This window comes from Lepidothrix coronata, unplaced genomic scaffold (genome assembly GCF_001604755.1).
Source record: "Lepidothrix coronata isolate B3197 unplaced genomic scaffold, Lepidothrix_coronata-1.0 Scaffold2, whole genome shotgun sequence".
NCBI lineage: Eukaryota > Metazoa > Chordata > Aves > Passeriformes > Pipridae > Lepidothrix > Lepidothrix coronata.
The window spans coordinates 10909367-10923557 of NW_016690182.1; the positions used below are offsets into that span (position 1 = coordinate 10909367).

Sequence of the window (14191 nt, forward strand, 5' to 3'; positions counted from 1 at the left end):
GCCTCCTCTTTCTTTTCTTTCTTTTCCTTTACATCTTTTTCACTCTAAAACCTCCATATCTCCCTCAGTGTATCTCACTGTAGTATTGATCCAGAATTCACTTACCTTCAGTTCTCCTTTATTTCTTTAACTATATCCCATCTCCTTTTTTTTTTTTGCAGGCACACATTTTGCCTGGCGCTTTCTGTACATAATGCCAGAATGAACCTGTCATTATTAACAGGATTGATTTTTTTTTATTATATTTACAAGGAAACAAAACAGCTGCTGCTTCTGCTCACACCTGAGTATCCACCTTCTTCAGTACCCAACAATGACTGCAGAGAGAACCAGCAGAGGAGACACATCCCTGCCTACAGACAATCCCTACAGGCCAAACATCACTTTTTCCCTTCCTACCTCCCACTTGAGAGTTAATATAATATTATTAGACACAAAAAATGGCTTTTTTCCCTCACCCACAGCATTAGAACACTCTGCACACACACCCTCTGGAAGCAAACAAACAATACCATGTGACTAATCAAATATTTGCTAGGAACTTCTTAAATAATTGAGCCAAAAGACCAGCAAAGTATTACCCTCATATTATATAAACAGAGAAGTTCTGATTGCTCACACTTTCATGTAAATTCACTGGATACATTATTCATTGCAATTAGGCACTTAGTTCTCTTAAATTAATAATATAATGTCATTGCATATGCAGAATACTAGAAAAAGGAATAAAACACGTAATAAGGGCAATTAAATGCCCGAGATGGAAAACAGTCTGTAATTTTACCTTTCTCCTTTTGTACTTTTTTTAGGCTGGTCCCAGTTTCTTGGTCAATGAGTTCTCCTTCCCTGTTGTTGGTCAGCATAGCTACAAGAATCAGAGGGCACAGTTACATAACACTGTCAGTGTAAAACTGTTAGAGAAAGGAAAATATTAAATTGTATTTCCTCTTGGTCAGTGTTTTGGTATTTTAACACTTGGAGCCAAGTAAAATACGCAGCAAAAGCAAATCTGCTCAAGTGGATTAAACAAAGATACCAAGACAGAACCCAACTTACTACTGAGAGGAATGTAATTTCTTATTAAATGCTCAAATTAACTGATTACAAAAGTACTTTCATAGAAACCATTTGGGCAAAAATACATTTAAGGATTTAAGTATTAATAATTACTTATAAAGCAACAAGATTAATAAAATCCACCAACTGACAGACTGTACCCCAAATTGACAGGTAACAGTAAAAACCCAATACACTGTCATGCTCAAGGAAATTCTTTATTTAATATGTGCAGGATCAGTGAGAGGTGTGAGGTTTATAATTTCAAGATTCCTATTTTCTTTGTTCTTAATTTGACTAAAACACTTCCTTCTCTGCAATCAACCAATGACAGACTTTAGAGTTATTCCAGTGAGGACACTTGTCACAAATTTCATCACCATATTTTAGGGAAAGCTTTTTTTTCAGTTGCAAAAGTAAAAACTTGTGTATTTATATTGCTAGAAAGTATGTATACTTATCTTTACAACAGTGAGCACTAAACCTTGACACAGAGACACCAAAAGTCCCTTTTTCACTGCTGCAACAGGAAGTTACATCTTGTCCTGTGTACTTCCAGCACTATTTTAGATTTGAAAAAGCTGAGGAGAATCTACTTTCTAGTCTCTACCCTGTGTGTGCACGTTTTTAGGCAAAGAATTCAGGTTCCACTGGCCACTCTGTGTAGAGCCAGCTGTGCTGTGGTGCTGCTGCAGGGACCAGAGTCAGAACTGCAAAATCCCAGGGAGCAGCTGAGTGGTTACTGGACAGGAGTGAAGTCTGCACTGACTTACATGGACTGTTTGTGCAGTTTACATCTAGCTCAGCAATGCCTGCATGGGCTCCAGGCCCTGAGAAGAAAACGGTGTTGACACAAACTGACGTGAAGAGACATTAATTGACTTGCCCTAGATCCCTCTTGGAAGCACCAAGAATAGGATCTAAACTTCCTCTAGACTGAATTAGCATTTTAAATGGCATTTTGATAGTGCACAGGCTGTGAAAGCTGCGCTGGAGACACCAAAAAATCAGAAAGCCCTCAGCCTCGGGGCGATGAGGGAACGTGTGGGCACAGGGAGGTTTTTGGAAGGAGAAGGTCATCATATAATCTGTGACTTTCCTCACATCCATATGAAGAAAAAGATATCTTGCTCTTTTTGAATTCCAGGTGCCTTCAGCAGCGCTGTCTCACCCAGGCACGGCAGAGGAGCTGGTTGTGCCACAGTGATGCCTGCTGGGCATGGGTGGAGACTGGCACAGGAGGAATGTGAGGGGCTGGGCTTTGCATAGCCATGAACTTAATGAAACAAACTACAGTGATGCACTTGCTGGCTATTTTTTTAGCAAGGGGGTGCTTTCCTGAGCATCCTGTGAGGAGTGTGAGCTGCAGGGCACTGACCAATTCTGTCGGGGGTGTTGTCCAGCTGGGACGGGGAGCTGGACACGCTGCTGCTCTGGTGGGAGGACGGGTGGCTCCCGGGGCGCTGGCTGTCCTCCAGGGACGGGGCTGGAGAGGGGCTGTCCTGGATCCTTTCCTTCAAACACAAACAAAACAAGGTCTGTGCCATTCAATTCATGGACTTAAGTGAAAAAAAACGAAGTTGGCTTAAAATAACAACAACAAACGGTCTTTCTGAGATCAGCGGTGAACAGAACTCACATCTTAAAGAGATGCACAGTTACCTGTGTCTGAGCTTGCTAATCATTTTTGCCACCTTTTCTTTTAGTTGGTAACTTTTTATTTTCTAACTTTTTCACACATAAGAACATACAAAATATTCTTTCATATTGCCTTCACAAGCTACTTTTGATCTACAGGTAGTAACATTGGCATATATGAGTCACATTTCAAATGAACAACTCAGAGTTGTGTTAAACTGTCACTAAAATGCAGTCAAATTTGTAAAGTCACTAGAATCTCTATCTAAATAAATTATATCAATACCTTCCCAGGGTAGCACCCAGACAAATGATAAAAGCTGAGGCACTGGTAAGAACTTCAATTTTGCATGAAAAGCACCACTGGGTAACCAAAGTAAGAGTGTGCTTGCAAATTCTTGTCTGTGTATTTGTACATGAAACTTTGATACTAACCTCTAATTTAAATATACATAGCACTTGACGTAGGGAGAAAAAAAAGGACAAGAAATTTTTTTTAAAAAGAGCAAAATGAAATTCTGCAGTTCTGTGTATCTATACTGGTAAATTATCTGAAGATGCCATGGAATTTTCATCAGTAAAAATCTTTAGGAACAGGTTAAGCAAGTGTGGTATAAGTAATAATTCATCCTGTCTTAAGGCAAGAGACTGTAAGAGCACTTGAGATCCCTTCCAACTCTGTTTCCACATATATAGTTTTTCTGAATTAGTTAAAAATTACAGTACCATTCATTCCTGTTCCCAGGACCAACAAAAAATGAGAATCTTCTGGCCTGAGATACTCCAGATATTTTTATCTTAGGATCCCTTCTGTGTTTTAAACCTCTGTTACAAGTCCTTGAATGTGCAGTTCCAAGGGACAGACATGAACGAGGAGATGGTCGAATTCACAGAACTCCAGAAACTGCCCCATCCCTCACAACCAACTACTCCTTGTGGAAACTCAGAACTGAAGTATTACTTTCTTTTACTAAATAAGGGAGATCTTCTTGCCCCCACCTCATTAAAAATCACCATTTCAGTGTAATCTGAGAAAGTTGTCTCAAAAGAACTTTGCCATTTTTCCTCCTTTCTAACCCGTTCTAGAGATGTTTCATAAGGAAAGTGCAATCTGGCAGCTTGGTGGTGATTTACTGTGGGCTTTAGAAAACAAATTCAGTAGTATTTGAACTTTTTATGCAGTTTGCTAGACAGTATCCTAAATCAATAACGTAGCTTTGGGAAGAGAATGGTGGTTTCTAATAGTTTTTCCATTAGAAATATCTAATATAAAAGCTTCTGTTTGGAACATACCGGGGCAATTCATTAATTACACTGGCAGCAAGATCAACAAGAATATTCAGTTACCCATTAAAACCACCTCCTTAGGCCACACTCACCTTTGTATTTACAGAGAGATTTGAGAGTGACACAAAGGGAAGGTGAGATTGGATCCTCCTCATAGCCTGGGAGGGCATTTCCCTATTCCAACCACACCACCTGAGCACTGGGTGTGGGTTTAAAAGGGTAGTTATTGTACCTTAAATAACAACTGAACCTCAAAATCACATAACACGTATCTATTACATAGCTGATAATCCTCAATGGATCAGTTCCACTCATTATCTGTTATTTAATGAGCATGCAATAACTAACAAATCTCTAAGGGAGACTTTTAACTGGGGCATTTTTGAATGCTAATACTTAATAGATATGAGTCTATTATGTAGAGTCACAAGTTTTTCAAATTTTGAAAACTTAACGGGTTTATACAAACAAGCTCTCAAATTCTGGTGATCTTAAAAGTCTCCTGTGCTTTCTTCATCTCAGCTTCCAAAAGAGAGGGTTTAGAGGCTGCTGAGATGAACAGAAAAGAGAGACAGGACTTTCTCTGTGGCTGCTGACTAAATTGCTTTTAAAAGTCACATTCTTACCCCAAGAAGTATTGCCCTAAATCATGATGAATCCTATACATGCAATCCTGAGCATATAAATCCTATATGTCTTTTAGCTTCCTGTAAATAATAGCTTCCAAATAGGTTCCTGCTAACAGGCTACTGTAATTTCATTTGCCTGGATTTCAGTTTAACAGTCCTCTTTGGCACTATTTCCTCTCCTTTTACCACAAAGAGCACTCAATTTCCAATTAAGATATCATTTTGAAATGATTAATTTTACAGAAGAGTGCATAGTTTAAGTAAATTTCATTGTCTATTGCAAGCATGAAAATGAATGGCCAAGGAGAGGACATGCCAACTGTTCTGCAAAAAAACCCTATGAACAAATATGACTATGAATTAACACTTAGATATCACACAAACAGCCATATATGTCATCTTAAATGGGAGTTATTTGAGTAATTCAAAAGCTGATGATTTGGAAAAGCAAAGTATTCGAGCTCCTTCTGGTAACTGCATTTCCCAGTGTCTCTCCCTGTAAAACAATCTCTGCTTCGAGGAATTTGCCTTCAAACTCAGGGTCTTGGTTCAAAATGTTCATGCAGAAATAAAAGTGTCAAACAATAATGTCATTCTTAATCACACAGTGAATCACTTTCTAAGAGAACTGGTTGATCATGGCATCTAATGTTTTACCAGTTACACAAATGTACACACATAGGGAAAACACAGTTTTCCCTATAAGCAACAAAGGAGCTGAAATTCTCTCTGTATCATATGTACTATAAAGGAGGGTGAGGTATCACCATGTGAGACTGCACATGGAACAAGAAATTGTCTATGTCTAAACATTTGTGTAGAAATGTGGTGCTGAATTCCCCCTCCCATAATGAATAACACTATGAACAGACTCTTCTTTTGCTGGTAAACAGCTCCATTTTTCAGTCCTGTAATCAGTATGCATCTATTTAGCTACTTAATAGCAATGTGCTCTGGTTCATTAGGTAGCTACTGTTGTGTCTCAGCCTAGTTAAAATTTCACAGCAAGTTAATCTATTTTATTACAAATGAGAACACAAGTGATAATGTCCTCACCATTTTCCAAACACAGGGTTAACAGTATTTGTAACAAATCAATGACGGTATTTAAATAGGAAAATTGCAAATCTCAAACCTAAACTTTTTTTTTTTTACACATTGATGACTTCATTTTATTTGTCATCTGTGTATTTTACAACCTCACTACTTTTTGTATATTTTATTATTTTTCCTCTTGAAAATGGCTCCATTCTCCCCAGCCTGGTTCCATATCAGGTAAACTCACAGTAAAAGAGAAGCATTCCTAAAAAAAAGTAATATTTTCTCCATTTGTATTTTTTCTATTCATAAATTTGCAAGATTCATATTCCAGGTTATAATTTAATGAATTATACATAAAAACTGCACATATTGTGAGAATTTTATGAAAAATGAAAACATTTCTCAAGATCTCACCTATTTATCTACCTATAGTACCTACTTTATCTTATCTTTTTTCTTTCCTTTACAGAGCTATAACATAAATTCTGTAAAAGGACTTCTGCAGTATTTAATTCTCTTGAAGGGTAATATATTTGTCTCACTAAAGATCAGTGTCTTGCTCTGCCTCAGAAAATGTAGCTACAAAGCTTGACATTGTTAATTTTAGTTGTGATTTAGGTTAACGGCTCTGAAGTCATCAAGTCACCCAATTTCCAGATACATCCTTGATTTCACCTCAATATCCCCTTTTCTATCCCCTGTGAGGTGGTATTCCACACAAATAATATGAAACACTACATAACAGTTGCATCCACACTAGTTTTATTTGAAATATATATGAACAGCTTACCTATTTTTGACATAATCATCTTGACCTTAATTCCTTACCTCTGATTTTTTTATAGCATTGATCTTCATTTTATGTCAAGAATTTAGAGAAATGATGCTGCTGGATTTTCCTTTATTTTTCATTATTCTTAGTTCTAATGTAGCTGTAATTACTCTTCCAAATGTTAATCTATTAATGAGTTCCTAGAGGATTTAATGGCATTTCACTGCTGACAAGCAGGTTTGGGAAGTTTGACTGAATCCTGGATATTTTATTCAGACATTTATCTCAATATTTCATATTTAATTGAGGTGCTGCTGCTCTACTTTACAAGGTTCTGCAGTGGAATGGAAAATGGAAAGGAAGGAAAAATGGGGATTCTGCTGGTTTTAGGTCTAGATTAGGGTTTTCAAGTATTGTGAGAAAGATTTTGAGTTGATGGCCATGTTAGAAAAACAGAGTTCATGGGCTGAACTCTACCAAATTCACTGCCAAATCACCATTCATATTCTCAAAGTGGACAGCACAGTTACAGACAAATTCTACAAGCCAGGAGGTTTGTCTGGAAGTGTCTGTGAAGCAGGAGCAGCAGACTGGCTGCAGCCTCCCTCACCTCCAACCACAACTCCACGTTGTTCCCACCTCCCTGGCTCAATTCCATCCTCAATAAGTGAGAAGAATAAGAAAAGTTAACACAATTCACAATTTCAGTTAGCAAAGAACTGAATTGCTAACACTTATTTTTTTTAAGTTAATGCTAACACAGATTTCTTTCCAATTGACCTCAGTTGATACTATTTGAATTCTGAAAACAAGTACACTTTTAACAGTGTTCTGAAGTTTACAGTCCTTAACTCATGTATTATGGAGAAAAGCAACATATAACTGAAATTTAGGCTTTTCCAAGAAAAAGAATAATCCTGACACAGTGAGCAGGAGCTGTGCTACACCCAAACTGATGCTGGGCAGTGGCCAGCAAGAAACAGGATGGTCACAGTCACTGTTTCTGGGCTAGAGAAGAGTGGTTTGGTTTGTATTTTGGATCATTTCAGCCTGGAAATGAGCACACACAAACTATGGGTGACTTGCTGGTCTTCTGAGCTACTTATAGTACCTCTGATTGCTGCAGGAACTGGAGATGAGCAAGGTAAACAGCTGGTCTAAAAACTAAGATAGGATCTGGGTGTCTGAAAGCCAGCTGGATCCCATTCATCTTTTGCAGTGTATCGGGAAGTCACTCGCCTAAAATATGTACTTTGTCATTTAAAATGCGAGTTTTTTGCACGGTGTACATAGAGTTGTTTCAGTCGTAGTCAACTGGCAATTATTTTCCCACCGAATTTAAGAAATCATAAAAACTCTCCCACATTTGCTGATTTTAATACCAGATGTTCACTCACTAATCCCATTACCTCGTGACTACTTCCTATCAATCCATTAATTGCCAGCTGCTCAGCCAAACAGAGAACTGCAGCTAATCAGATGGTGTTGGGAAACAGCCAAACAGGAGCTTGCCTTCTTCCCCATTTCTTAAATTAGCAGTCAGTGGGACAACCTTCAGCTGTGTGCTCACATCTTACCTTTACATTTTACTTTGAACCCAAAAGCACAACAGTGAGTAAAATTGGAAAGGATCCCCACTGGGAACTTTGTGCTTCTGCCCCTTCTGTGAATCCTTTCACCCAGTGCTGCTGTGGAATGGAGGAAAGGCACTCCCAGGACTAATGATGATAATGCTGTATCTCATCTACCTCAGAGCTTATATTAGTTATTAAGGACAAATGCAAATGACTAAGCCAATACTAAAAAGATCTGAGCCAGAACTAAGAGCTAATATGTGCTTGGCCTAACAATTTCCCCTTGCAAGCTCTGCAAAAAAAGAGATATCTGTTTCTTTTTTCCACTTGGAAGTTTGAAGTAAGTATTCAATGCTTAAAACCTATCAACAAGGTGTGTGGGTGGTAAGGAGCCAGGTATTCTTGGCACTGCAGGGAGAAGGATATGCCTCCCTCCAAAGGAGGAGATGAGAAGGGCATTTAATACAACTTGAAGGCATCTGAACATCTCCCAACAGAGCAGTTTCCCTGAATCAGTGAATAAAAGGATATAAACCTGCACACTCCCTTCTCCATCACCTCAAATACAGCCACAAAAATTAACCTTATAAGAAGCAAACAAACTCCTCTGTCTCTAACACATTCCAGTCCCATTTCAGCAACAAGCTGCCAGCAATGAACATGTGCTGTGAAACGGGGCAGAATAAATCTAAGAATGAGAAAAATAACGTACATTGTACAGAAGTTTAATTTTATAAATGCTGTAATATTCTGAAAACAATTCATAATGGACTGAATGCACAGAGAGATGTGAAATTAAAGATGTTACAAATTCTGTAATGGGAAGTGTTTCTATTCTGAGAAGAATTGTTTCAGAGTATTCTGAGATGGCCACATTTTTCTGGCTGTCAGGTAAATGTTATGAATGTGAGTTGTACAGCACACAGAAAATAGCACCTCTCAGCAATAATTACACAGCCCATCTGTATTCTCTTTAGGGAATTTAAAATCATGTCATATACATCCTTTACAAATGCCTAAACAATCCCACAAAATCAGGAGAAAAACAGAACTCAAAGAGAAAGAGATTCAAAAATCTCTACTGCTTGTCTGTCTCCCACTGTACTATTATTGCTTTGTTATATCAGACTTGTTTCTAAGGTACACTGGGGTCAAATTCTGAAAGAATTCTGAAATAAAAAAAAATTAAAAAACTTTATTTTGTGGAGTGTTTTTGATACAAAGCATCTCAATTACATTTATTTTATTTTTTTTTTCCTCTGGGTTTCCCAGCTGCATTCAACAAAAGTGCCATTTAACTCCTAACTGAGACCTGGATAAGAGCAGAAAGAGCAAGAGAAAAGTAGGAACACAGCAAGCATGAGGGGATGACAAGAGAAGAAAAATGGACAGCAGGAAACCAATTTTCAGAACTACTCCTACTCTGGAGCAGCACATCCCTCAGCAGCCCCAAAGAGGCTGCTGGCCAGAAGGGAAGGGAGGGAGCACGAGGAGATGGAGGAAGAGGAGGGTGAGATGTGAGCAAGAGGAGCAAAGAATACCCAAAATACGTGGGGTGAACAGAACAAAAAGCAAGGAAAATTTTGGAAAGAAGAGTAAAAGAGTCTCAAATCCCTGGGATAAAATTCTGCCTCGTTACTCTCAGTATTCTTTTTGTATCTAACACAAAAGGGAGCAGCTAAAAAGGCCCTTGGTTTGGGTTTGGTTCCCTCCATTTCAAGCCCAGTCTAGCCTGAGTTATCTCCTACCAGCCTGTTTCCAAGGACAGCTGGGAAAGTGGCCTTTCTGTCAAGGCTCCTCTGAACTTCGCTTCTGAAGACCTGAAAATATTGTTATTGAGTACATTTTCCTGAGTTTCAGCAACAAAATTACTGGATGACAGTAAACTGCTACATTTATTCCCAGAATCACAGACTGGTTTGGGTTGGAAAGGACCTTACAGATCACCTAGTTCCAACCCCCTGCCATGGGCAGGGATGCCACTCACTACATCAGGTTGCTCAGAGCCCCATCCAACCTGCCCTTGAACATTCAATGCTCTTTTGAGCCTAAACCATGACTTAAGTGCAGTTCAGGTAAGTTCCAGCCCAGACTGGTCCCCATTTGACATCTGAGCCAGTAACTGGACTGCAGAGTACATCCAGCTGAAGAACAGCTCCAGAAAAAAAAGAACTAACAGGACAGCAGGCACAAGAGGCAGAAGAGAGAGGGTGGGGAAGTCGGTATTACTGTGAGATTTTGCTCTTGCCATATGAGACTCTCGATTACACAGATTCTTCTGAGCCAAGTTTCCAACAAAGCAAACTCCTTCAGATGCACAGTAAATCCCTGAAAGTAAATCCCTGATTTATCCCAGAGAAACTGCCAGAACTGCAGCCACAGTGCTGCTGGTGGGTGCTGCTGTAATCACATCACATCATGTAATAGATGGCTAAGGAGGTTTTGTGAGCCTGGCCATTGTGCCTCCCTAATTTATAGTGTTCCTGTCAGGAAGAAATCAAGTTTCATAGTTATGACATTTCTTTCTGGAGCACTAAATGTTAACTTTGCTGATCATGCATATCTCGGTAGAACAGCTTATTTCTAAATGGCAAACGTGATATAAAAAGCATAATGACTTCATTCAAAACCTTTATAAAGCAGCTGATTCTCACACCTATAGAAAACAGGCCAAGTGGTATTTTAGTCATCAGAGTGTGGAAACAGATACACACTCGATATATTTGATTCATTTCTCCCATTTTAAGTAACAACATGATACTGGGATTGAAAACTAGTCATTTTTTGTACTTTTTAAATGCACTTATATAATATCCTGTAATAAAAGTAATATCACTGACAGCAGCAGCAGCAATGCTTTTCTTTTACATGTTTCATTTTGTACAAGGATTTCATGTTAACTGACATCATTCAGTGCTGGCTGATTGCACTTAAGGGAAGGAAAGGACAAAAGGAGCCTCACACTGTAATGAAATCCATCTACAGGTTCAGCACTCAGAACAAACAAGAGGAAGATGCAGCATCACTTGACAGGTGAGAGCAACACAGCACTGGATCCACACTCCACCTCTGGCACGTCACCTACTGGTGTATTTTCCTCTACAACATGGAGAGGAAATAATTCCCACCAGAGTGCTGGCCAAACCTACTGTTGCTGTGGAGATATTGTGTATCCTCTAGTGCAGGTGTTGGACAAAAATAGCTGTAAATGAGAAACTCACATCAGCAAGGGCCTGCAAAATAACACCCTGAAACCAAATTGCTTGCAAAACCTGTAGTTTAAATTACAAAGAACTGGCATTGTTTACAAATACAGATTTAATCTTCATTTTGACATACTGATAGCATTTAAAATGTAATCAAAAAGCTTCTGAAGTCTACTTGCTGCTACAAATATTCCACTGCTGCATTTCAGTTATGGTTTTCTCATGAGGTCTCTGAACAGGTAAAGACAAGGTTACAGAGTGAAATGAATAGAAACTCAACTACTTTTGAACAGTTTAGGTACTTGCATTAACTAATGGACAGCTGAACATCAGAGATAGCACTTCTTCCCTCTCCAGTGAACAATTCTGCAGATACATGGATGATAAGAAGTATAACATTAAGTTTGATTTTAAACAACACTTCAGAATGGTTTTTGAGCTTTCACAGATGCAGCACAGATCTTCCTCTCGCCTCTAGAGAGTGTTAGTATCCATTTCTAATTACATTACAGTTACTGATAGATCAGAGCAGCTGAACTCCTTGGCTGTTGTGGTGGGCATTTCCTCAGCCTGAGGCACTCCCAGGAACAGCACACCAGGTGAGCTGCAGGCAGCACAAACTCGCTGCCTCTTCGTTATCATCCAGGAGAAAATCACCGTAAATGCTTTTGTAAGCCACAAAGAGCTGGGGTTTTTTTTTAAAGTCTGACTTACCTTTATGACAGAGGCCCCTGCCCTGGAGAGGGGACTGTGCATCTGTGCAGCTGCTGCCATGTTGGCAATGGTGTTGAGGTGGTTCATCTGGTTCATGGCCATGGCCACGGAGGCGGGGGGGAGGCTGACGGGGAGCAGGGGGTGCGGCATCATCATGAACGGCAGGTCTATCCCTGGAAAACAGCAGGGGCAGGGCCTGGGTCAGTCACTCCTTTCACACCCCACCACCTCCCTTTCCACAGCCCACGTTCCACTGGAACACTGACTGGTCAAACTCAGCATCGTTATGTGTTTGGAATTTTGATGCTTCTCAGGGAGTGGTTGCCTTTGCATTCCAGGAAAGGCTGGTTTGTATTGGGGAAAGAAAGTGAGTTTGTATTGGGGAAGCCATATTTAAATAAATATATAACGGTGCACAAGTTCAGTGATCTTTGTTAAGTGAAATAAAGACAAAACCCCCACAAAACATAAAATTTGCGTGTTTTCCAATACATCAGATGAGTATTTATTAATAATTTTAGCTGATCATACACTCCTACTAAGTCCTCTTACTATTATCAGTTCACATACAGCAACCTGAGACCAGATTGTTCTATTAGGCCTATTTCCTGAATCCAGGAAGGTGTGGGTTGGACTACAGACACTAGTGAACTATTGTACAGAAGGTCTGTGATCTGGAACATGTAATGAAAGGTTAAAATTGTTGCCAGAGGTTTTAATTTTCAGGATGTCACTTTAAATTGTCTTCTGCTATGGTTATAAACCAATTTAAGAAGGTGTGAAATTCATTTGGACCAACTTGGAGATCTTGACATTGCCAAAAAGGTGAAGTTACTGCTAGCAAGAATTGGATTCTCATACTTCATTAATATCCATTTCAGCATGTGTATTACTTCTTGTATTTAGTAATGACAGCAATGCAAAGCAAGACCAAGACACCAATTCACTGAAAAAAAATTGTTTCAGGTTATTGTGCATTTGACAGTTCTTTAGAGGGACCACTTTAAGACAGCTACTTTTGGGCATCCAAAATTATTTTTTCAGAATAAAAATAGGGCTCATTTTGCCAGACAAAATGTCCTATCATATTTCTAAATGAAATTTAGATCAGAAATTCTCATTTAGAAATTCAGAGGCGAGTATTAAATAACACAAACATATAGCTAATTATAACCACGTGCTATTCACATTAATCACTGCTAAAAGGGTTTTAACTTTTGGCTCTATCATAACTATTTGAAATGAAAAGCCCAATCCCCATTTTGGTGTATGACAAAACTAACAATAAAAATTACCAGTGACTGATATAGCTTATGTTATTCCTATATAATTTGACTACAGTGGGATAAAAACACCACAGTGCCCACCAGGAAAGGCAGAACTGCAGCATCCTGAGCTCCCAAACTATTTCTGTTTAACATGAGTATATCATGATCAACAACTGTGATGTCTAATGATTCACTATATATTTTATATGATGATCCAGGCCAATATTAATTATGATAGGCAATAATCAAAGCCCACATCCATCTCCCTTCCCTTCAAACCACACTGACAGTGTCTGCATCCATAAGCCTTTGTTCCCCTGCAGATCTCCCTTAACAGCCCAATAATCTTCCCTCATCCTCTATAGAGTTCCAAAACTCCCAGACACCATCTGGCCACATTGAGTTGTATGTCTACTTAAAGTCCAATTGACATGCAAACTAAATGCAAACTACAAACAGAATTTAACAGCACATCACCAGTTTTAAGACACAATCCGTCAAACATTTCAGAGGACTATGAGGAAAATACATCCTGCACTTGCAAATCATTGGGCATAATGTCTGACATTCAGTAAAGCCTGTAACAGCCTATAGACACCAGCCTACTACAAAATACCTACTAGAAAATACCTCTAGGAGCAAAAAACACAATATGCCTGTATGTAAAATACATTCAGGTGCTGAATTATGCAAGAATATAAAAGGAAAGGTTAAACTACAGTGAATTTGAGTCCTATGACCTGGTGATTTTTAGCTACTGACTCCTAACCCAAAATACTCAGGTCCACACCTTCCCATGCACAAAGCAGGCCCTTCTTATAGGAGTCATTTCAATAACTCTGATTTGTTCATGTCTGGGGCCCGACAGAGGTAGCAAGGAACTAACTGCTCCTAAAATTGTGTAAGGGGTCAGAAATCTCATTACTCCACTAAAACTAACACTAAAAATCAACTTTCATAACTTTGAGGATGAAAAGCTTAAACAAGTAACAAGAGTAGAGAAGTA

The 14191-nt window shown here is 38.9% G+C and overlaps 1 protein-coding gene across 2 annotated transcripts in view; it reads right to left on the reverse strand.

Annotated features, from left to right (window-relative positions):
• DACH2 (dachshund family transcription factor 2) overlaps positions 1–14191 on the reverse strand; it is a 248579-nt gene that overhangs the window by 46563 nt on the left and 187825 nt on the right. For both annotated transcript variants that reach the window (XM_017819636.1, XM_017819625.1), the window contains exons 5-7: positions 11918–12090; positions 2435–2570; positions 785–865 (exon numbers count right to left, since the gene is read on the reverse strand). In XM_017819636.1, coding sequence (XP_017675125.1) covers positions 785–865; positions 2435–2570; positions 11918–12090 — 390 coding nt within the window. The remainder of the gene's footprint in view (positions 1–784; positions 866–2434; positions 2571–11917; positions 12091–14191) is intronic.